Source organism: Mustelus asterias, chromosome 19, assembly GCF_964213995.1.
Source record: "Mustelus asterias chromosome 19, sMusAst1.hap1.1, whole genome shotgun sequence".
Lineage (NCBI taxonomy): Eukaryota > Metazoa > Chordata > Chondrichthyes > Carcharhiniformes > Triakidae > Mustelus > Mustelus asterias.
The window spans coordinates 72,851,385-72,874,427 of NC_135819.1; the positions used below are offsets into that span (position 1 = coordinate 72,851,385).

Below are 23,043 nucleotides of genomic sequence, written 5' to 3' on the forward strand. Positions count from 1 at the left end.
TAGAATCCCTATAGTGCAGAAGGAGGCCATTCAGCCCATCGAGTCTGCACCGACCACAATCCCACCCAGGCCCTATCCACGCAGGCCCACCTATTTACCCTGCTAATCCCCCTGACACTAAGGGGCAATTTAGCATGGCCAATCCACCTAACCCACACGTCATTGGACTGTGGAAGGAAACTGGAGCACCCGGAGGAAACCCACACAGACACGGAGAGAATGCACAAACTCCATTACAGACAGTGACCCAAGCCAGGAGTCGAACCCGGGTCCCTGGCACTGTGAGGCAGCAGTGCTAACTGTATTACCATGCTGCCCTAAAAAATATGGAACACTTCACGAATTTGCGTGTCATTCTTGAGCAGGGACCATGCTAATCTTTTCTGTATCGTTCCAATTTTAGTATATGTGCTGCCGAAGCAAGCACATATGATGATCTATTATTTCACTTTTTAGCCTTCAGACCCTTGCCAATGAATTGATCAGAATCCATGCAAGTCCAGCAAGGGTAAAGCCAGATTATGACATGTAAAGAAAAATAGAAGCCATTGCTACAAGAGGCTGGTACTGGATTACTGATCTAGTTTTTACTGTTTCTAAATGTACCAGGGAAAATCTTCAGCTGGGGCTAAAATTATAAATGCCAACAGCACGCATCATTTCTCAGGAGTTCCTGCAAAACATGTATGATGTCTAACCTTGCATAAAGGACAAGTCAACTTATATCCTTCCCAGTTGGCAGCATAGGATTGGTAGGGACTTTGAAACACACCACCTACCTGACTTCCAAGCTCAGAAATAGTGTACAGCACAGTGAGACCTAAGGAATTGATGAGTAAACCAAGACCAGTAGTTCTGTCCATGGACCACCTGCCGCAGTATGAAAGCAAATAACTGCACTTTGATGTTGAACAGTGTTCAGGTAGACTGATGGATTTTTTCTGCAAAATGTGCCTTACATTGATGGGAAGTGACTACAGTGCGTATAAACAGGAAGAAAGAAAGGTGCTCGGTACAGAATAGTTTAAGCCACTGAATGTCAGTATAGCTAAGTATCGGTGTAGAACGCGTATACAAGTGTAAATTTTATTTAATTTATCATGCCATGAAAGGCATATTTATATTATACATACATTTTTCTTGTGAAGTCCTAACTAGTTCTACTGTTGTGGCGTAGACATGCTACATTGCTCAGTGTGAATACTGCATAGCTCTAATGCCAATATTTTTTGCCATACTTATTCCTAGTTTAGAAATTGCTAAAATTGTATTGTATTGTATAAAATTATATTAACCTGAGAAAGGTTGAAAGAGAGGAATGTTTTGCTCCTTACACTTGCCATAACTGAAGTGGAGTTGGGCAAGTTTATATAAATGAAGCAAGAATTACAAAGTTATTGTAAATAAAATTTAATCAAAAAAATAAACTTTCCATAAAAATCTATTTTAATTAGTTTCTTTGGAATTCAACAAGATCAAATTTCCCACTGATTACCTGCTCCTTTCCTGAAGATACTGATGCCTTTCACTTGGATAAGCGGTGTCGTATTTCACCCACCAACTAGCTATTCTTCATTATGGATAACGGGAAGTATCATATCCTGCACTAAGTCACACACATCCTTGACCTCGTCTGTGCTGACCTACATTGGCATCTAGTTCTCCAATTTAAAATTCTCATCCTCATGTTTAAATCTCTTCACAGCCTTGGCACGTCCCCACCTCTGGCCTCCAGCCATAAATCTCTTTCCATCCAGAACTCAACTCTCCTGCTCCTGAATTAAAAGCACCATATAAACTTGCTGGAAAGTGCATGTCTGGGAGTACTGAAATTCAAATGTGGTAATGGTCCAGTATATGAGAGGAACATTACTCCAGCATGAATCATCTCAAGAAGGAACTTGTGTGCAGGAGGGTGAAGAGAAGCAAAAGGAGGAGAAAGCCCGCCTGTGACCAAGGGAAAAACACCTGCTTTTGTCATATTTTATAAATTAAACAATGGTCAAATTTAAGAAGCAATATGCAATTCCTCAGTGTGGTGCAACATAGGTAACACAGACAGATCATTTATTGCACTATTGAATGCAAGCAGACGCCAGGCAACTCCCTGAAAGAAAGACAGATCTAACTTGAAAAGACAAATACATGGAGGTGTTGACAGAAACCTGAAACTGGCAGACTTGTGTAAGTCTCTAATTTTACAAATGTCCTTTGTTCACTTGGCTCCTCAAAGTGAAACTTTTCTTTAGACTTCTACATAATTATTAGGAGTGCACTTCAAGAGAGCTTTCACCCACGTACCGTGTTTGACTGGTTACTGCTATACATAGTTCACTGATTGTGTCATTGTGTGGTTTAACTAAAACTAATTCGTGAGAACAGTTTTCAATTGTACTTCTGAAATACAAACGACACCATTCTAGAAAAGCAGAAATACAGTGCATTATATCAAAGTTACAGCGTAACACAAGAAACCTAAACTTGATTATTACATACTCTCCACGATATGAATGCAATGCAAATTTACTTAAGTGCTCGATATGGCAGAGACTCAGTCACAACAACTGTAATCTAAATGTGGGGAAAGAAAGGTACGATTACATAACAAAAAGACAAACGCATGTGCTTTTGCTTTCTGGTGTTATTTTTATTAGTTCTTGAGCCAAAGAATATATTTTACCATTGGTTAGGACAAGAATAAATACGTAACATAATTGTGCCACACCAGAAGTAGTATTTATTTCTTGTAGCAGAAGGCGATTTCCTGATGTGTTGATGAAGTTTCCACAAAGTTGACCAATGCATGGATTTTAAACTTTGCATCCTTGTATTCAATTCAATGCCTAGTCTCTCCCTATCTCTGCATCATTTTCTATCCCTACATCCCAAGGAGATAGCTGTGCTCCTCCATCTCCAGTCTCGACGACACCCCCAATTTTAATTGTTCCATCATCGATGGCTTTGCCTTCAGAAACCAAGGCCGCAAATTCTGGAATTCCCTGCGTACATTTCTTCACCTTTTCACTTCTCTGGCCTCCTTTAAGAGACTCCTTAAACCTAAATCCATTCGGTCATCTGCCTTAATATCTCCATGTGTGGCTCAGTGTCAAATTTTGTTTGAATAATGTTCATGTAAAGCACCTCGGGACCTTTGGGTAGGTTGAGAGTGTTGAAGTCATGCCTAAAACTGCAGTTCCCAGTGACTAGTTTCACAGTTACATTGGGAGGAGGCAGACGATATTGCATGAATATGGAGGTAAACATCAAAGATCATGGCAATTACAGCACCAAAGGCAATGTCCTGTCTCGTCATGCTTGTGTTCGAACTTCAACCAGAACTATCTATTCCAATTCCACTCTTCTGCCTTTTCCTTTACACCAAGCCTTTTCAAGAAATTATCCAATTCTCTGTAGTTCTTACAAAAGGTCATGGACTTGAAACATTTTGATTTGATTTAATTTATTATTGTCACACGTATTAGTATACAGTGAAAAGTATTGTTTCCTGTACGCTATACACTGGTCTATAATTACCAGGGTTGTCTCTACTCCCCTTCTTGAACAAGGGGACAACATTTGCTATCCTCCAGTCTTCTGGCACTATTCCTGTAGACAATGACGACATAAAGATCAAAGCCAAAGGCTCTGCAATCTCCTCCCTAGCCTCCCAGAGAATCCTAGGATAAATCCCATCCGGCCCAGGGGACTTATCTATTTTCACACTTTCCAGATACACTTTCCTATACAGACAAAGCATACTGTTCATAGAGAAATGAACATGGAGAAATTGTGGACAGCGTCAGATGCTGCTAGGCCTGCCAAGTTCCAGCATTTTGTTATTTCAGATTTTCCAGCACACTCAGTATTTTGCTTACCTATTATATTCTACTTATGATAAACAATTCCGTGCTTTAATGACCCCTTTTGAGATAAAATTCTTCTACTGATATCTCTATCCTACTGTTTTTATGGGTTGGCGCATCAGCAACAATTGTACACCATGTACATTCGTCAAATCTTTTATAACTTTCAAAACTTTGATTAGATTTTCCTTAATTTCTATAGGTATGTCAGGAATAAAAGAATGACTAAGATTAGGGCCAGTCAAGGACAGTAGTGGGAAGTTGTGCGTGGAGTCCGAAGAGATAGGAGAGGCGCTAAATGAATATTTTTTGTCAGTATTCACACAAGAAAAAGACAATGTTGTTGAGGAGAATACTGAGATACAGGCTATTAGACTAGACGGGATTGAGGTTCATAAGGAGGAGGTGTTAGCAATTCTGGAAAGTGTGAAAATAGATAAGTCCCCTGGGCCGGATGGGATTTATCCTAGGATTCTCTGGGAGGCTAGGGAGGAGATTGCAGAGCCTTTGGCTTTGATCTTTATGTCGTCATTGTCTACAGGAATAGTCATGATGTGGAGATGCCGGCGTTGAACTGGGGTAAACACAGTAAGAAGTTTAACAACACCAGGTTAAAGTCCAACAGGTTTATTTGGTAGCAAAAGCCACACAAGCTTTCGGAGCTGCAAGCCCCTTCTTCAGGTGAGTGGGAATTCCTGAAGAAGGGGCTTGCAGCTCCGAAAGCTTGTGTGGCTTTTGCTACCAAATAAACCTGTTGGACTTTAACCTGGTATTGTTAAACTTCTTACTCCAGGAATAGTGCCAGAAGACTGGAGGATCGCAAATGTTGTCCAAGAAGGGGAGTAGAGACAACCCTGGTAATTATAGACCAGTGAGCCTTACTTCTGTTGTGGGCAAAGTTTTGGAAAGGATTGTAAGAGATAGGATTTATAATCATTTAGAAAGAAATAATTTGATTAGAGATAGTCAGTACGGTTTTGTGAAGGGTAGGTCGTGCCTCACAAACTTTATTGAGTTCTTTGAGAAGGTGACCAAAGAGATTGATAAGAGTAAAGCAGTTGATGTGGTGTATATGGATTTCAGTAAAGCGTTTGATAAGGTTCCCCACGGTAAGCTATTGCAGAAAATACAGACGCATGGGATTGAGGGTGATTTAGCGGTTTGGATCAGAAATTGGCTAGCTGTAAGAAGACAGAGGGTGGTGGTTGATGGGAAATGTTCATCCTGGAGTTCAGTTACTAGTGGTGTACCACTGCTGTTTGTCATTTTTATAAATGACCTGGATGAGGGCGTAGAAGGATGGGTTAGTAAATTTGCGGATGACACTAAAGTCGGTGGAGTTGTGGACAGTGCGGAAGGATGTTGCAGGTTACAGAGGGACATAGATAAGCTACAGAGCTGGGCTGAGAGGTGGCAAATGGAGTTGAATGTGGAAAAGTGTGAGGTGATTCACCTTGGAAGGAGTAACAGGAATACAGAGTACTGGGCTAATGGTAAGATACTTGGTAGTGTGGATGAGCAGAGAGATCTCGGTGTCCATGTGCATAGATCCCTGAAAGTTGGCACCGAGGTTGATAGGGTTGTTAAGAAGGCGTACGGTGTGTTCGCTTTTATTGGTAGAGGGATTGAGTTTCGGAGCCATGAGGTCATGTTGCAGCTGTACAAAACTCTGGTGCAGCCGCACTTGGAGTATTGCGTACAGTTCTGGTCGCCACATTATAGGAAGCATTGGAAAGGGTGCAGAGGAGATTTACCAGGTTGTTGACTGGTATGGTGGGAAGGTCTTATGAGGAAAGGCTGAGAGACTTGAGGCTGTTTTCGTTAGAGAGAAGAAGGTTAAGAGGTGACTTAATAGAGGCATACAAGACGATCAGAGGATTAGATAGGGTGGACAGTGAGAGCCTTTTTCCTTGGTTGGTGATGGCTAGCATGAGGGGACATAGCTTTAAATTGAGGGGTGATAGATATAGGACAGATGTCAGAGGTAGGTTCTTTACTCAGAGAGTAGTAAGGGCGTGGAATGCCCTGCCTGCAACAGTAGTGGACTCGTCAACATTAAGGGTATTTAAATGGTCATTGGATAAACATATGGATGATATTGGAATAGTGTAGGTTAGATGGGCTTTAGATTGGTTTCACAGGTCGGTGCAACATCGAGGGCCGAAGGGCCTGTACTGCGCTGTCATGTTCTATGTTAATCACCTTTATTCTCCTGAAATGTTCAGAACGATAACCTTTCATCACTAGTATTAATTCACTGAATGTTTGCTGTACTCTTTGCATGAAATAAATATTCTTCCCATAATGAAGTGCCCAGAAAAGCAATCTAAACATGGCCTCACTAAGGTTTTGTTACGAATTCAAATCTTTGAAAAAGGTTTGCCAAGTTTATTCGCCACCTGACTGAGAAGATGGTGATGGGCTGCTTTCCTGAATTGTTGCATGTGTAGTGATGAAGTTTGGAATGGTTTATTAAGCTATCTCAGAGCATAACCATAGTCTGAAAGAAGGATCATGTGGAAAGGTAGGGGTAGCAGTTACCCTTCCTGAAGGAACAGAGATCCAGTTCAGTTTTAATGATAGTCCAGCATATTTCAAGGTCATTTTATATAGTGCTATCCTACAACATTTGTTCACTTAATTTCAACCTGCCATGGTGAGATTTGAACTCTCAACTTTTCAGCCCAATCCAGAAAATGACCCAAGTTGCTACGTGTAATAATAAATGCTACCAAGTATACAAGTAGAGCGCCTTAAAAAGGCAGGAATGTCCCAACACAAAAATAAAATATATAAACCTCTCATCTTGCTGCTAGTCACAGGCTGGGTTAGTGTACACACTATCGACTAAACTTAGTCCCAGATGATCTGGTTTTCAATACACTATGACAGGAAACTATAATATATCGATGCTCAACCCTCAAAACATAAAACAGAATAACTCTTGCTATAACAATGCATTCAAATTATCTATGTATATTCCATTGTCAAAGCAATTGCCCTGTTGCGCTGGTTTATTTCACAGGAGTACATTTTTTTAATCTCTGAAGTTCCTTCCAGTACTTTCCATTATTTGTGCCAATTTTTATCTATTTCTTGCAGTTTCTTTTCCAGTTTGGAAAATCCCTCAAGTTGAAGGAGCATTTAATTTTTGCTTTTGACATTCTATACATGTACTGTGGAATATCAACTGAGTTTTTAAGAAGGTTATTATTTAGTTAATAGGTTAAAAGTAAATATTAGACATTTCCATTGTTTTAGCAAGCTGAGCCATACAGACAGCTAAATTGCCGCTTTACTCTGTAATCTGTGCTGAACAAGCCACGGGTTGCTCGAGTTAGCCTCAGGGTCTAGGGTTAGGGTGATGGACAATCAGCAAAGGTTCCATTTTTCGACTACTATGCACAGAACCAATCTGGATAACAGTGTGTGGACATCAAGGAAGAACAGGTTTAGGGTCAACTGCAGAGGCCAATAAAACTTGTTGATATTCACTGTTTAAGTTCACAAGTTGAAAGCAGGCACTATTGAATTATACCTTGTCAAATGTCTCATCAATTACATTGTTCAGGTTTGTTAATGTCAATTACTTTGTTACAGTTAAGAGAAAACGGGTAGTGTATTAATTGTCTTTGAACCCATATAAATAGGGGATACCCCCTCAGTTAATTTTTGATTATCAGTTTGTTTAAAAAACACATATAATTAGGTAATAGCTGGGACACTGGGTGGGAGAAGAGAACTGAGAGACTGTCAATAAAGTCTCTCAATAAAGAAAAACTTGTGTCTGGGTTTTGGCTTCGCCAACCAGGGTGGATCCTATATGTATACACAAGTAAGCAATCAATTTCTTCAAGAGAGGGGAAGGGAGAAAAATTGGCAGGAAAAAGAAATGGGAAATAAATTGAGGTAATCATAGGCTGCAAGTGAAAGAACAGGGGTCTTTCAGAAAGTGTATGACAAGATACCACATGAGATACTGTTGGAGAATATAAAAGGGTAATGGTGAGGTGAATGGTGACAAATGCAATTAAGAACTGGTCAGAAGGGAGAAAAAGGAGAAGCCTAAGGCTAATTTCTCATAGTGATTCACAATGGTTATTTGTGTCCCATGTGTTTTGTTCCAGGACTGTTCCCGCTTACTGTTTTAAACATTCTCGGAAAGTGAGCATCGTAGACAAGACCAACATTTATTGCCCATCTCGAGCTATCCTTGAGAAGGTGCTGGTGGACCTTCTATATGAAGCTCTGCAGTCTGTGCAGTGAAGGTGCTCCAATTTTGACTTAACAAAGAAGGAACAATGGTACATATCAAGATGGTGTGCAAGTTGAAAATGATAGTATTATCATGCACTTGCTGCCCTTGTCCTTGGAGGTAGTGCAGCTCACTGGCTTCAGAACTTCTGCCAAAAGACGTCTTGGTGAGATGTTGCAGTGTATCCTGCATACAGAACACTGTAGTTGTGGTACATTGGTGATAAAGGGGTGGAGGGAGGTTCAGGTGCAGGAATGATTTGGCTGTAGAACGAGGGGTGAAGCATCCAAATTCGCAAACAACACCAAAATGGGAATCACCGTAAATAACTCTGAGCCGCAAAAGGAAGGAGATTTTGAGCAGATGAAATTCAATGTCAGTATATCTGAGGTGGTATAGAATCATAGAAATAGAATCATAGAAACCCGACAGTACAGAAAGAGGCCATTCGGCCCATCGGGTCTGCACCGACCACAATCCCACCCAGGCCCTACCCCCATATCCCTACATATTTACCCACTAATCCCTCTAAACTACGCATTTCAGGACATTAAGGGCAATTTTTAGCATGGCCAATCAACCTAACCCGCACATCTTTGGACTGTGGGAGGAAAACGGAGCACCCGGAGGAAACCCACACAGACACGAGGAGAATGTGCAAACTCCACACAGACAGTGACCCAAGCCAGGAATCGAACCCAGGTCCCTGGAGCTGTGAAGCAGCAGTGCTAACCACTGTGCTACCGTGCCGCCCCAAGTATACTTAAGTAAGAAAGCAATTATTATACACAGTGGCAGAAATGCTGAGTTGTGTGAGAGGATTCGAAGGTTCAAGTTCACAAAACATTTAAGAAACCTCATTTGCATAGGGTTATTAAAAATAATTAATGGAACATTGGACTTCATGGAAAAAGGTGTAGAAAAGAATTGATGAATATAGATAAGCAAGACCACACTGAGAATCATGTTGTGCTCTGAACATCCAGTGTATAGTGAAGCTGAGGGAAGAGAGAGTGCAGAGCAGATTCACTAGGATGCTGTCTTTAATAAGCAAATACACATTAAGACAGATTTCAAAATTGACAGATGTGTATTGTTAAGTGAATTAAGAGATGATTTAATAGTATTTAAAATTATGAAGAGACAGAGTAAATAAACAGACTGTTTTCAACGATTGACAGATCAGGAAATCTAGAAATAAATATTAGGTTTTAATAACAGATGCGGACAAAAAGCAGAAGAAACTTTGTTTTGATTAAAAGAAAAACAATTATTGATGGAAACAGAGACCATGTCAACATTGAATACGTTAACGTGGAACTCTTGCATGTCTTGTACGGCTGGTATGTTGAAAACAGAGCTGACATCGGCACAAAAGTTTGGATGAAGCGTCAGTATTAGGCCTGTTGCTGTGGTCCCAAATCTTACACAGGACTGCAGGCTAATCCAGGTCTTTCAAGTCCACTGGCCTGCGTGCTTTGCATGGTTGAGAATTCAGAAGAAATAGCAGAACTATCACCCATAATAATAGTAAGGGACAGACCGATATTTCAATACTATCTTTATTAGAAGAGCCTGGTTAGAAAAATGTGTCCAATCAGAAATCCGAAATAAAAACAGAAAACATTGGAAAACTAAGGTCCGACAGCATCTGTGGAGAGGGAAACAGGTTAACATTTTGAGTCCATATGATGCTTCTTCAGAGTTACAAAGAGAGAGAAATGTGTTGGATTATATACTGTATAAGAGAGGATGGAGCAAAATAGGTCAATGATAGATGAGAACTGAGAGAAATTGCAACAAAGATGAGTACGGTGCAAGACAGAGGAAGTGTTAATGGCAGCGCGAAGGACTATCAAAGGTGCTGATAATGACATAAAGGTAAGTTAGCAGAATGTGTGAATAGGAGAACTAAGGTCAGTGCTTAGTGAAAGCAAAACTACAGTAAGGAAGGGGGTAGTTTGGGATTTTAAAAATTGGATTAAAGAAAAGAGGCCAAGATGGAGGAGAAGTGTCATCGTCTAATGTTGTTGAACTTAATGTTGGGTCTCTATATCTGTACTGTGCCTAATGGGAAGACGAGGTGCTGCTCGTCCAGTTTGCGTTGGGCTTCACTGGAACATTGCAGCAGGCCAACGATGCACATGTGGAAATGAGAGCAAGAAGCGGAGTTGAAATGTCAAGCAACAGTATGGTTTGGGTAATGCTTGCAGACTGACTGTTCTGCAAAGCTGTCATCCAGTCTGCATTTAGTCTCCCCAGTGTAGAAGAGATGGCATAGGGAGCAGCAAATATAGAAGATCAAACTAAAGGAAGTGCAAGTGAAATGTTGCTTTATCTGAAAGGAGCATTTGTGATCTGGAATGGTGAGGAGGTAAAGGGTCAGGTTTTACACCTCCTGCAATTAGAAAGGGAGGAGTAGTTGGGGGTGAAGGAGGAGTGGACCAGGGTGTCACCAAGGGAGCGGTTCCTGCAGAATGCAGCAGGCGGGGGCAGGGGGGGTTGAGTGGAGTAGAAGATGCGTTTCGTGGGTGGCATCATGCTGGAGTAGGTGGAAATGGCAAAGTGGGATCCTTTGAATGATGAGGCTAATGGGGTGAAAAGTGAAGACAAGGAAGACCTTATCATGATTCTGGGTCGGACGGGAAGGGGTGAGGGCAGAGATGCGGGAAGTGCGTCAAACCCAGTTGAGTGTCCTGTCAACCACAGAAGGGGGAAAGCTCGGAAATCCAACTGTTTAATCTCCTTTGCAGAGTGGAACTTGAGCAAAAACACTGAATTCAGATACTTAAATTAGAGAAGTAAGCTTGCAAATTTCCCTTAAAAATGAAAAAATTTCCAAAGTCAATCTGAAGGAGGATCGAAAGCTGAACTGGGTCCCTTGAAAATGTTATAGCAATAATAATTGCATATACATCCAAAATGTATATTTACTGTTTCAGCCTAAATGAAAGATGAACACAAAAATAATTAAAGACCATTAAGAACTTAAAATATTGACAATGTAAACTCGAAAGCAATATTAAAATGGGAAGCATTGTTGACCGTTCTACGGCTCAATAGAAAGCTTCAAGGAGATATTAAGTAGATTAAAAAATGGCAGATGGAATTCAATGTTGGTTAAATAGAACAATTAAATATTCTCCGAATAGCAGAAATATTGAGAGATGTGAAATGGAGTATGTGAAGGTTCGAATTCACAAGACATTAAAATAAACACCTCACCTGCATAGGCTTCAGGGAACAATAACCTTGCCATTCAGGACAGAAAACTGTATGCACAGTCAAATACAAAACTCAAAACGTAAAAATTGGGTAACTCAGATTACAACAAAGCCATTTTAAAAATCATGCATTGTTATTGGACTTTTTTTACTGAGGACTTGTTGCAGTGTCTCAGAGGTAGGTTTCAGCCCCTGAAACTTGCAGTTTTGGTCCTTGGCATGTGGGAAGTCAGCAGAAACCATGGTAGGGGAAATACAATCTACTGCCACATCACTGAATTAGAAAATTAAAAACTCAAAAGGCCACTGCATAAATCATGTGAGGGATCAGGATCAGCTCACCGACTGTCAAGGACAGGTGTAACAGCCACCTGGACAAGGCACAGGAGAATATCTGTGGAACTGATATGGAATTGAGTGTCGGGAAAATGAGAAAATTGGAGAGAAATGAAAATGGAAAAAACCTGTGCACAGGCTGTGATGGTAATTTTGTTCATGCACTTTCAGACATTCCTTATATAGATTGAGAGGTGTGCTAAAAAATACCAAAAATAGAATGCACCAAGAAAGAAACTATTGTTCTGAATCCATTTCCAATAACACCCACATTAAGGTATACTGAGTCAAAGGCTTACGCAGGTACAATGGTTGCTAAGATGACTGTGGTTGCTAGTAAACAGATAGAAATCTCCCTCTGTTGTACGAAAGTGAGGCAATTTACTATACTGCAGAAGGCCCTATTCTGGCATTTTGGGCAATCTCAAATTTATGCAAGACTGACATGCAAGAACAAATAGGATAGACAACAGTGTGTTTGAGCTAGTGAGGTTTGATTTGGCAGGGGTGGGGAACAAAGGTTTTGATCACTTGACTTTCAAGTTAATACCATCAGTCAGGAAAGTCCAACAATTCATTTGGGTGACTCAGTTATTCTTTCCAAGTGGGATATGCTGTACAGGGTATTCCAACTCTTCCCCACATCCTCCACCCCCAAAAAATCTCCAAATACTTGAGTCAGTGCAGGTCTTTCATTCCCACCCAAAGGGGCAGACAGGGCAGCTGAAAGTCAAATCTGAAAGACGGTACCTCAGCACTGGTTATAGATGATGTACTTAAGCTTCTGCACTATGCCTTGAACCTATGACCTCCCAATTTTGAGATGAGATGAGAAAGCACCAAACTGGGCCACTACAAGTTGGATAACACAATGTCATTAAGTGTTGAGTTTATGGGCCTGATTTTACCAAAACGGGCGCGAAATCGCGGTAAAGTTGGGCGCCGGGCCTATACTGCGATCTGCACCCGATTCCGAGCAGATCGCGGCTGTACCGACACCCGATTTGGGCGCGGGTCCGGGGGCGAGGGGGAGGAGAAGGGGTGTGACTGATCATCCCGGGGGGGGGGGGGGGGGGTGACGTATCATCCTCTTGGCGGGGGGGGGGGGGGGATATTAGCTGTAGTTTAAAGTGAATGACAAGCACCTATATAGTGCACGTTATATAATAATGAATATTTTACCTTTGACAAAAAGACATCAGACCAGACATAAGACACAGTTTGAGTACTAGCCAAAGGTAGAAAAATTAACTGTAAAGATAATTAATTTACTACATGAAGGCAAATTATGTTCAGCCAGTAATACTGCCTTTTTGAGTGCAAAAAGTTGCAATTTGCTGATTATGTTAATGGAATTAATGAAACAGTCAAGTTTGAATGGAAATTCCAGTTTATACTGAAAATCTGATGGCTAACCTTTCATTATTTACTTCACAAGGAACGTATGTACCTCATGCCCACCAGAGGTCAATTGCTCATCATAAAATATCTAGACATCTTTGTCAGGATGGGGATGATTTTCTCTGTTATATATTTTTGAAAAAATGTTTGAAAAAGCGTTCCGCTGAGGTGAATAATGACAGTCGTGGTGTTTGAAGTATGCGGCCACTCCGGAGAGGAGGGATTCGTTCCGCCGGTGGGGAGGAGGGATCGGCCGCAGACTGGCAGCGGAACCGCCCCCCCCCCCCCCCCCCCCCAAGAGGATGATCGTCAGAGAGCCGCTCTCTCCGCTTTCCGCTTTTTTCTTCCTTTCGCGCCCGGGCGCGCTCTGTCAGATTTTTTTCAAACTGCGCATGCGCAGTTCAGAGCTCCGATCGGTCCACCAGCACTAAGCCCCGCACACAGCGCGAATCGGACCGGAACTGGCAAAACGTGTGTGGGCGCGCTGGAAAGAGGATTCCAGGCGTGGATCTATTTGACGCCCAGATTAGGCACTTAGACTCAAAATGGTAACATTCCCCCCTATATCTTAACTTTAACTAAAATATATCACAAGAAAATTATTGATTACTTACCACGGGTATATTCTTCTTCATTGACTGAAATTTATTTGCTATGCAATAATTTCCTCCACCCCATTGATTGGGGGAAATTACCTGGTTATACTGCCTTTTTAAAAGGAAAAAGAATCACACCGGTACCATGAACGTTTTGTCCTCTCTCCCCACCTTCCCCCCCGCCAACCTCAAAACACAAGTACAAATGTACAGCTGTCATATCTCAGAGCCACGCCAATTCATAGAATCATACAGCACACTAATGGTCTATCTGGCCCATGATGCCTTAGTTGACTCTTTGAAGGAGCCAGTAATCTCACCCCACTGCTCTTTGCCTATAGGCCCATAACTTTTTCCCGAGGTTCTGATTCAAAACATAGGGTAGGTCAGGAGGAAGTTTGTACATTTAGAATTAAAATAAATTAATATCGGAGAAAAAAGCTCTAGTTCCAATCTACTGTTCTTGTACATGAGTTCACACTATCAGGAAATACATGACAGCAGTATTGAGGCAAGTCTGGGGAATAGTACGTACAATACATTGAAATCTCAAGATAGAAAGGAAAAAGGAAATGGGGGAGAAGGCGGGGAGGGGCGCTAGAAAGAAAGGAGGAAGGGACATCTTAAAATGTTTCACAGCAAATTTGCTACTTTTGAAGTGTACTTACTGGCAGTACACTGTACAAATGTAGGAAACGCAGCAGCTAATTTGTGACAAGGTCACACAAACAGCAGATCATCTTGGTTTTTACTCTCTCAGTGAGAGTCAAGAGATTCAGGTTGGCCAAAAGACAGAACTCTCGTACTTTTCAAAAACTACTGACATAAGAGACTAGAAAGAGGGTTTTAAACAAAGCGCTAAAACAAATTTTAAAATGAGCATATGACAAATGTACAGCTGTCATATCTCAGAGCCACGCCAGTTCATAGAATCATACAGCACACTAGTGGTCTATCTGGCCCATGCTGCCTTAGTTGGCAGCACTGTGGCGGATTAATCCGGGATAGTCAGCACGGATTCGTGAAGGGTAAGTCGTGCCTCACAAATTTGATAGAATTTTTTGAGGAGGTAACTAAGTGTGTTGATGAAGGTAGGGCAGTTGATGTCATATATATGGATTTTTGTAAGGCGTTTGATAAGGTCCCCCATGGTCGGCTTATGATGAAAGTGAGGAGGTGTGGGATAGAGGGAAAGTTGGCCGATTGGATAGGTAACTGGCTGTCTGATCGAAGACAGAGGGTGGTAGTGGATGGAAAATTTTCGGACTGGAGGCAGGTTGCTAGCAGAGTGCCACAGGGATCAGTGCTTGGTCCTCTGCTCTTTGTGATTTTTATTAATGACTTAGAGGAGGGGGCTGAAGGGTGGATCAGTAAATTTGCTGATGACACCAAGATTGGTGGAGTAGTGGATGAGGTGGAGGGCTGTTGTAGGCTGCAAAGAGACATAGATAGGATGCAAAGCTGGGCTGAAAAATGGCAAATGGAGTTTAACCCTGATAAATGTGAGGCGATTCATTTTGGTAGGACTAATTTAAATGTGGATTACAGGGTCAAAGGTAGGGTTCTGAAGACTGTGGAGGAACAGAGAGATCTTGGGGTCCATATCCACAGATCTCGAAAGGTTGCCACTCAAGTGGATAGAGCTGTGAAGAAGGCCTATAGTGTGTTAGCTTTAATTAACAGGGGGTTGGAGTTTAAGAGCCGTGGGGTTATGCTGCAACTGTACAGGACCTTGGTGAGACCACATTTGGAATATTGTGTGCAGTTCTGGTCACCTCACTATAAGAAGGATGTGGAAGCGCTGGAAAGAGTGCAGAGGAGATTTACCAGGATGCTGCCTGGTTTGGAGGGTAGGTCTTATGAGGAAAGGTTGAGGGAGCTAGGGCTGTTCTCTCTGGAGCGGAGGAGGCTGAGGGGAGACTTAATAGAGGTTTATAAAATGTTGAAAGGGATAGAGTGAACGTTCAAAGACTATTTCCTCGGGTGGATGGAGCTATTACAAGGGGGCATAACTATAGGGTTCGTGGTGGGAGATATAGGAAGGATATCAGAGGTAGGTTCTTTACGCAGAGAGTGGTTGGGGTGTGGAATGGACTGCCTGCAGTGATAGTGGAGTCAGACACTTTAGGAACATTTAAGCGGTTATTGGATAGGCACATGGAGCACACCAGGATGATAGGGAGTGGGATAGCTTGATCTTGGTTTCAGATAAAGCTCGGCACAACATCGTGGGCCAAAGGGCCTGTTCTGTGCTGTACTGTTCTATGTTCTATGTTCTATGTAGTTAGCATTGCTGCCTCACAGTGCCATGGACCCAGGTTCAATTCTGGCCTTGGGTCACTGTCTGTGTGGAGTTTGCATATTCTCCCCGTGTATGCGTGGGTTTCCTCCAGGTGCTCCAATTTCCTCCCACAGTCCAAAGATGTGCGGGTTAGGTCGATTGGCCATCCTAAATTGACCCTAATGTCAGGGAGATTAGCAGGGTAAATATGTGGGGTTACAGGGCCTGGGTAGAATTGTGGTCAGTGCAGACTCGATGGGCTGAATGGCCTCCTTCTTCACTGTAGGGATTCTATGATAAGGGGCGGGAATTTACAGCCTGGCTCAACTGGAGACCGGAAAATCCCACCCGAGGTCAACGAACATTTCCACTATCTGCCCCTCGCCCGCTCCAATTCCAGGGTGGGCAGGGCAGTAGAATTCCAGCAGAGGTCTTTCATTCCCACCTGAGGGGGCAGACAGGGCAGCTTGAAGTCTCATTTGAAAGATGGCACCTCAGCACTGAAGATGATGTACCAAAGTCTCTGCACTGTGCCTTGAACCTACGACCTTCCAGTTTTGAGATGGGATGAGAAAACTTCAAGTAGTCAAAGTAGAAGGGCCATTAACTTGTACTTATGGTAGAACACAAAACATATCTATTGTCAACAGGACCCCAAAGTGAAGCTATGAAACCACTCCATCTTACCCCCACAACCCACCGGAAATATCGAGGCTGAGTGATTCGGATACGGTATTCAATCAACAGTGTTTTGATCTGGACCGTACATGCAGGGATAATTTTTGGTCATTGTATTCATACTTGCATTTATATAGAAATTTATCTCACAAACAAAATATTCCTTGTGATCAATTACATCCAAGCGCAAACATCATTGCTTTTTAGACAAACAGGCTAACTGAGGCCAGTCTAAAAAAGCAATACATAAATGTTAAGTACAGAAAGACACAATTGTTCCCATATTTCTTAGTCACTTCTGGATTATCCCAAAAGTATTAATTTTTCACCTCTCCATCTGCATGATTCCCGACAGTGGCATCATCTACAATCATTGGGTTAACTGTCTCTCATGTTGTGTGGAGCAGGCTTGATGGACCAGCTGGTCTCTGTCAATTTTATAAGTCAGCACATTTGCCACCATTTCACTTATCCTATAAACTCTTCTGATGGCCAAGGATCTCAACCTTGACAAGAAGTCTTTACAATCTCACCGACATCCAACGGTGTCTTTAAACTGAGATTGAACCTGACATTTGTTTTTGAAATTAAAAAGGAACTTTACTGGCTACTTACGGAAAGATTTCATTCCCTGCACTATGAGTGGAGAACTGAGGATTTTCAAAACAGATCTCAAATAGAAAGAATTTACAAGGTAGACCACAGGATTGAAAATGGAAAGAGACATACTGGCTCTTCGGTATCATCTCATTATAGCTTCTAGGTATTTGTTAGATAAGGATATGAGATCTGGCAGAGATAGCTCCATCTGGCAATTCCCCCACCTATCACCACCCCACTTCTCACCAGTTTACCCTGTCTGTGAAGCCACTTCCAAATGTGAACCGAATAATAAACAGTCTTTTTCCTTATTCACTCAAAAATCACCAGCGGCACTCCCTCAGAACCCATCTTTGGCTCATCTCTCACTATAGACTGCCCAATTCTGAAACATGAGCTCTTTCTTTCACTGCAGATGCTCCACCTTTTGAACATTTTGTGGTTTTGCTTCAGATTTATCAGACTCAAAAACTGTCTCAGTAGATAGATTTTGAATCAGCATTGCTGCCTCACAGCGCCAGGGACCCAGGTTCGGTCCCAGCTTGGGTCACTGTCTGTGTGGGATCTGCACGTTCTCCCCGTGTCTGCATAGGTTTCCTCTGGGTGCTCTGGTATCGTCCCACAGTCTGAAAGACGTGCTGGTTAGGTGCATTGGCCAAGCTAAATTCTCCCTCAGTGTACCCGAACAGGTGCTGGAGTGTGGCGACAAGAGGATTTTCACAGTAACTACATTGCAGTGTTAATGTAAGCCTGCTTGTGACATAATATTTATTTGTATTCGTTCGAATGAATTGAAAACGCACTCGCAATATTTGCAGTGTTATTTGCATTCAGTCCAATAATTATTTCCAGGCTATTAAATTGCATGCTTAATTGGATCCCTTCAATGGTGAATTAGTAAATATGGTATTTTGTTTAAATTGTAGACCACAAGGCAAATAGCATATGGAACACAGTTTAGAAATATACATTTTCAAAGTGATATCTCCAGTGCATTTGTAATAGCACAGAAGTGACTCCAGAAACCAGCTTGATTTGTCCCACGCTCAGTGACAATGCAAACTAAAAGTAGAACTTCTTGTTCACACGATATACTTCTGAAGAAAAAGAGATTGCTGATTACGAATCCAGTCTCTGAGCAAGACGTCTCTTTCAGCTTTCCATTTCGTCCACATTCAATTTTTTATATATATATATATTATATACACCACATATATGCGTCAATTGGGAGTTTACAATATCGCTTCCTTGGGAAAGAAAGAACCCACATTTCGAATGATTTGATTTATTATTGTTACATGTATTAGTATACAGTGAAAAGTATTGTTTCTTGCGCGCTATACAGACAGAGTGTATCAATCATTGAGAAGGAAAGGAGAGGGTGCAGAATGTAGTGTTACAGTCATAGCTAGGGTGTAGAGAACGATCAACTTAATGCAAGGTAGGTCCATTCAAAAGTCTGATGGCAGCAGGGAAGAAGCTGTTCTTGAGTTGGCTGGTACGTGATTGCAGACTTTTGTATCTATTTCCTGACAGAAGAAGGTGGAAGAGAGAATGTCCGGGGTTCGTGGGGTCCTTAATTATGCTGGCTGCTTTGCCGAGGCAGTGGGAAGTGTAGATAGAGCCAGTGGATGGGAGGCTGGTTTACGTGATGGATTGGGCTACATTCACAACTTTTTGTAGTTTCTTTCTGTCTTGGGCAGAGCAGGAGCCAGACCAAGCAGTGATACAACCAGAAAGAATGCTTTCTATGGTGCATCTATAAATGTTGGGAGAGTTGTAGCTGACATGCCAAATTTCCTTAGTCTTTTGAGGCATTTGGTTGAATATCTCATCTGAAAGACTGCACCGCGAACATTACTCTCTCAGTACGGTGCTGAAGTGTCAGCCTAGACTCAACCTCAATTCCATGCTCAAGTCCCTGCACCCACAACCTTGTGAGTCAGAGAAGTGAGGGCGCAACCAAGTCAGTGATACCTCAGCGCTCCACCACACCCACCCCCACCCACCAAAGAACCCGAAACAGATTTTTAAAATTTGTTTTCCTCTGACTGCCATCTCAACACTGTGGTTTATTTGATTGTGTTTTTTTTCAAAGTTGGCTTTTAACCCATTATTGTGACAGCCAACTTCCTGACAGTTCGAGAGGATGAACACTTCCACAGTCAACATTTGATCTGAAGATCGTGATGTTAGTAACCGATTGGTGAGGTAACAGAAGGAAACTGGTGCTTGTGCAACTCTGACTAGCATGAGAGATCATCACCTTGAGGCGAGGAATGGAGGCAATGAAAACAAAGGAAAGACCCAGTTTATCAAACTTAAAATGGAAATATTTCTTGAGATAATAGAACAAAATGTTTTAAAAACCTGTATTCAATATGGGCTGGTTGGACCAAATGGCCTGTTTTTGTGCTGTAGACATATTGTACGCCAACATCTGTCGCACCAACAATTTTACAGAAACACCTTCTGTTGTTGAGACTTTTGCTTTGCAGGTATCCTTTGCAAGATAATTGTGTCACACTAAGTATTGGAGATGCTAATTGAGTACAACCTCCTTAACTGCCAATTCCACTTGGTAACAAAGCTGCTCTTTAAAAATATATTAAAGCAAATCAAATGTTGCAGGTAGCCTCTATTTTGTCGAGCTTTAAGCGTTAGCATACCTTAATATCCAGGCTGCAAAGGCTGACAACATCATCATCTTTCGCTCGCCGTTTCCTTTTCTTCTGGGGGAAAGAGAAACAAAGTCTGAGCAAATTTCCCAGCAAATATGTTTAAAATACATCAGAAATACCAATGAGTTAGTTTGGTTCATCCACAAAAACAATTGCTCTAATATGGTACATACAATACATGTGGCACGATTTACCACACAATTCTGATAACCCTTTAGCTTATAAAACAAACAAGTTCCCCTCTGCAATATTAGTAATCTTACAACTTTGCCAGTAACATAAATTCAAAATATTGACCAAAATGCAAATACTCTTCAATCACATAAAACTGTAACATGTTTCACTTGCGCAGAGTCAGCACAATATTTGGTGCTCATTTTCAAACATTAGGTCCTTTAAATGAGGGGAGGTGTCAACTGGCGTTCATATGGGCGGCACGGTAGCACAGTGGTTAGCACTGCTGCTTCACAGCTCCAGGGACCTGGGTTCGATTCCCGGCTTGGGTCACTGTCTGTGTGGAGTTTGCACATTCTCCTTGTGTCTGCGTGGGTTTCCTCCGGGAGCTCCGGTTTCCTCCCACAATCCAAAGATGTGCGGGTTAGGTTGATTGGCTATGCTAAATTGCCCCTTAGTGTCCTGGGATGCATAGATTAGATGGATTAGTGGATAAAATATATGGGGGTAGGGCCTGGGTGGGATTGTGGTCGGTGCAGACTCGATGGGCCGAATGGCCTCTTTCTGTACTGTAGGGTTTCTATGATTTCTATGATCCCAGCTGAATTACATTGCTAAAAATGGATCTTTTATGCTGACTCATGAAAATTTGGTTCTCAAACATTACCGTTGAAATAAGGGGGCCAATTTTAGCCTTGTTAAAGTGGTGAGCCAGCAAATGGCCATGGCTGGCTCTTATCAGACACTAGAGATGCCCCAGGAGAGGCCTTTGTATTCCCAGGCACTGTTTTAAAATTTATTTATTAGTGTCACAAGTAGGCTTACATTAACACTGCAATGAAGTTACTGTGAAAAACTCCAACATCCGTTCGGGAACACCGAGGGAGAATTTAGCATGGCCAATGCAGCTAGCCAGCACGTCTTTTGGACTGTGGGAGGAAACCGGAGCACCCGGGGGAGAAACAGACATGGCAAGAACGTGCAGACTCGCACAGACAGTGACCCCAGCTAGGAATCGAAACTGGTTCCCTGGCGCTGTGAGGCAGTAGTGCCATCCTGAGATAGATAAATAAGTCCACAAGAAAACCCTGGCAACACTCACCATTATTTGCATTCAGAAAGCACCCAACACAGCACAGTTTTCCCAACTGCCTTCTGTTTGCCTTTTTTAATGAAAGTTAATTAATTCTTGAGAATTCAACCCAATCAAAAACCCTCGAGATACGATAATGCTGATTTCCTCACTACAGTATTTGTATAACAATCTAAATTTATCCCTTCAAGGCTGAATATCTCCAACGCTCTCCTTGCAGTTCTACACTTCACAAAATACACATCGTCTTGAACATACACAATCTACGTTCAATCAAAGACAAGCTTTCCAGGTCACATTGGCTCCTGGTGACCCAGACAGCTCTCGTCTGACCTTCAAATCCCAGGTGGTACTTATTGTTCCTCAGTATGATCTTTATCCAGCCTGCAGCACATTGACATGTTGTTGGCTTTCCTGATAGCCTATTTTTCATTCTGCACCGCTCCTTTCCTTTATACCTCTCCTATCACATTCTCTTGTAGGCCTTCTCAATTTTATTTTGCTTCCTTCTCAAGTTACTTTTTTCCGATTATTTCTAGAGGACTGGTCACCTACAGCAGTACTTAAAACTGAAATAAAACTTCATTGCTTAAAAGTCTTTTTTTTTGCCCTCATATGGTGCTATAATCCAGAACAGGGTGATTATACCACCTCAAGATGGCGTCAGTTGTGGCGTGCACAGGAAAAGCACTGTTGGTGGCAAAAAGAAGTGTGCATTGCTGGTGCTATCAAGGAGGCCATTTTCTTTTGGTCACAGGCAATGTTGAGTTTCACAATCTTGCCACACCCATCAGGAAATGGGCCACGGCAGAATTTTAATGTATTCTTCAGTTCCTGAAACCCAGGTGCTTCTCACAAATTACTTAATTCTGCACGCATTGGAAACTGAAATATCTCACAAGGGGCTAATTTTAAAAAGAAACCAACAAGCACCAGCCCTGAGGTTTTGACAATGGGAATGAATTCCTCTTTTACACATTGCACTTAATTTTAGAGCTAGCTTTTCATATTGGGTGAACTGCAACATCGCCTGCATGAATATCTCAACATCTTGCATGCCACATTTGGGGCATGGATGGATAACATAACCATTAAATACGATTTCACAGAACAGAATTGAAAATCACACACTATTTTTATTGTCACTAAATGATCAATAAGGGTGTTGATCCTAACGATGTGGAGATGCCAATGTTGGACTGGTTTGGACAAGATGAGAGGTCACACGATGCAGTCCAACAGGTCTATTTGAAATCACAAGCTTTCAGAGCATTGTTCCTTCGTCAGGTGTTGATCCTAGGAGTACAGGGTAGAAACATACTCTATTTTTAAACAAAGCTGTACGATCAGAAATTCTCTCAAAGCCCATTAAAAAAAACCAATGGCATGGGGAGGCGATGGCCTGGTGGTATTATTGCTAGACGATTAATCCAGAAACTCAGCTCATGTTCTGGGGACCCAGGTTCGAATCCCGCCATGCAAGATAGTGGAATTTGAATTCAATTAAAAAACATATCTGGAATTAAGAATCTACTAATGACCATGAAACCATTGTCAATTGTCAGAGAAATCCATCTGGTTCACTAATGTCCTTTAGGGAAGGAAATCTGCTGTCCTTGCCCGGTCTTGCCTACATGTGACTCCAGAGCCACAGCAATGTGGTTGACTCTCAACTGTTCTCTGAACAAGGGCAACTAGGGATGGGCAATAAATGCTGGCCAGCCAGCGATGCCCATTTCCCACGAAAGAATAAAAAAAAACAACTGCTCTCCCAACAAGGGAAAAAAAAGTGACAGGTGTCAGACAGGAGAACTTCAGTACCAATAGATGTGATGGTTCCATTTTAATTTTTCTGCATTTT

At 41.9% G+C, this 23,043-nt stretch overlaps 1 protein-coding gene and 1 non-coding gene across 6 annotated transcripts in view; both read right to left on the bottom strand.

Moving 5' to 3' along the window:
• Positions 1-23,043, bottom strand: part of net1 (neuroepithelial cell transforming 1) — a 135,149-nt gene that overhangs the window by 50,185 nt on the left and 61,921 nt on the right. For 2 of the 5 annotated variants that reach the window (XM_078235850.1, XM_078235852.1), the window contains exon 3: positions 19,904-19,966. In XM_078235850.1, the coding sequence (XP_078091976.1) occupies positions 19,904-19,966 (63 nt within the window). Of the gene's footprint in view, positions 1-19,903; positions 19,967-21,191; positions 21,384-23,043 lie in introns of those variants that run through there. The other 3 variants (XM_078235855.1, XM_078235854.1, XM_078235851.1) reach the window with 3 other exon arrangements.
• On the bottom strand, positions 321-427 carry LOC144508118 (U6 spliceosomal RNA). The gene has a single exon (XR_013500215.1). It is a non-coding gene; the product is annotated as a U6 spliceosomal RNA (small nuclear RNA).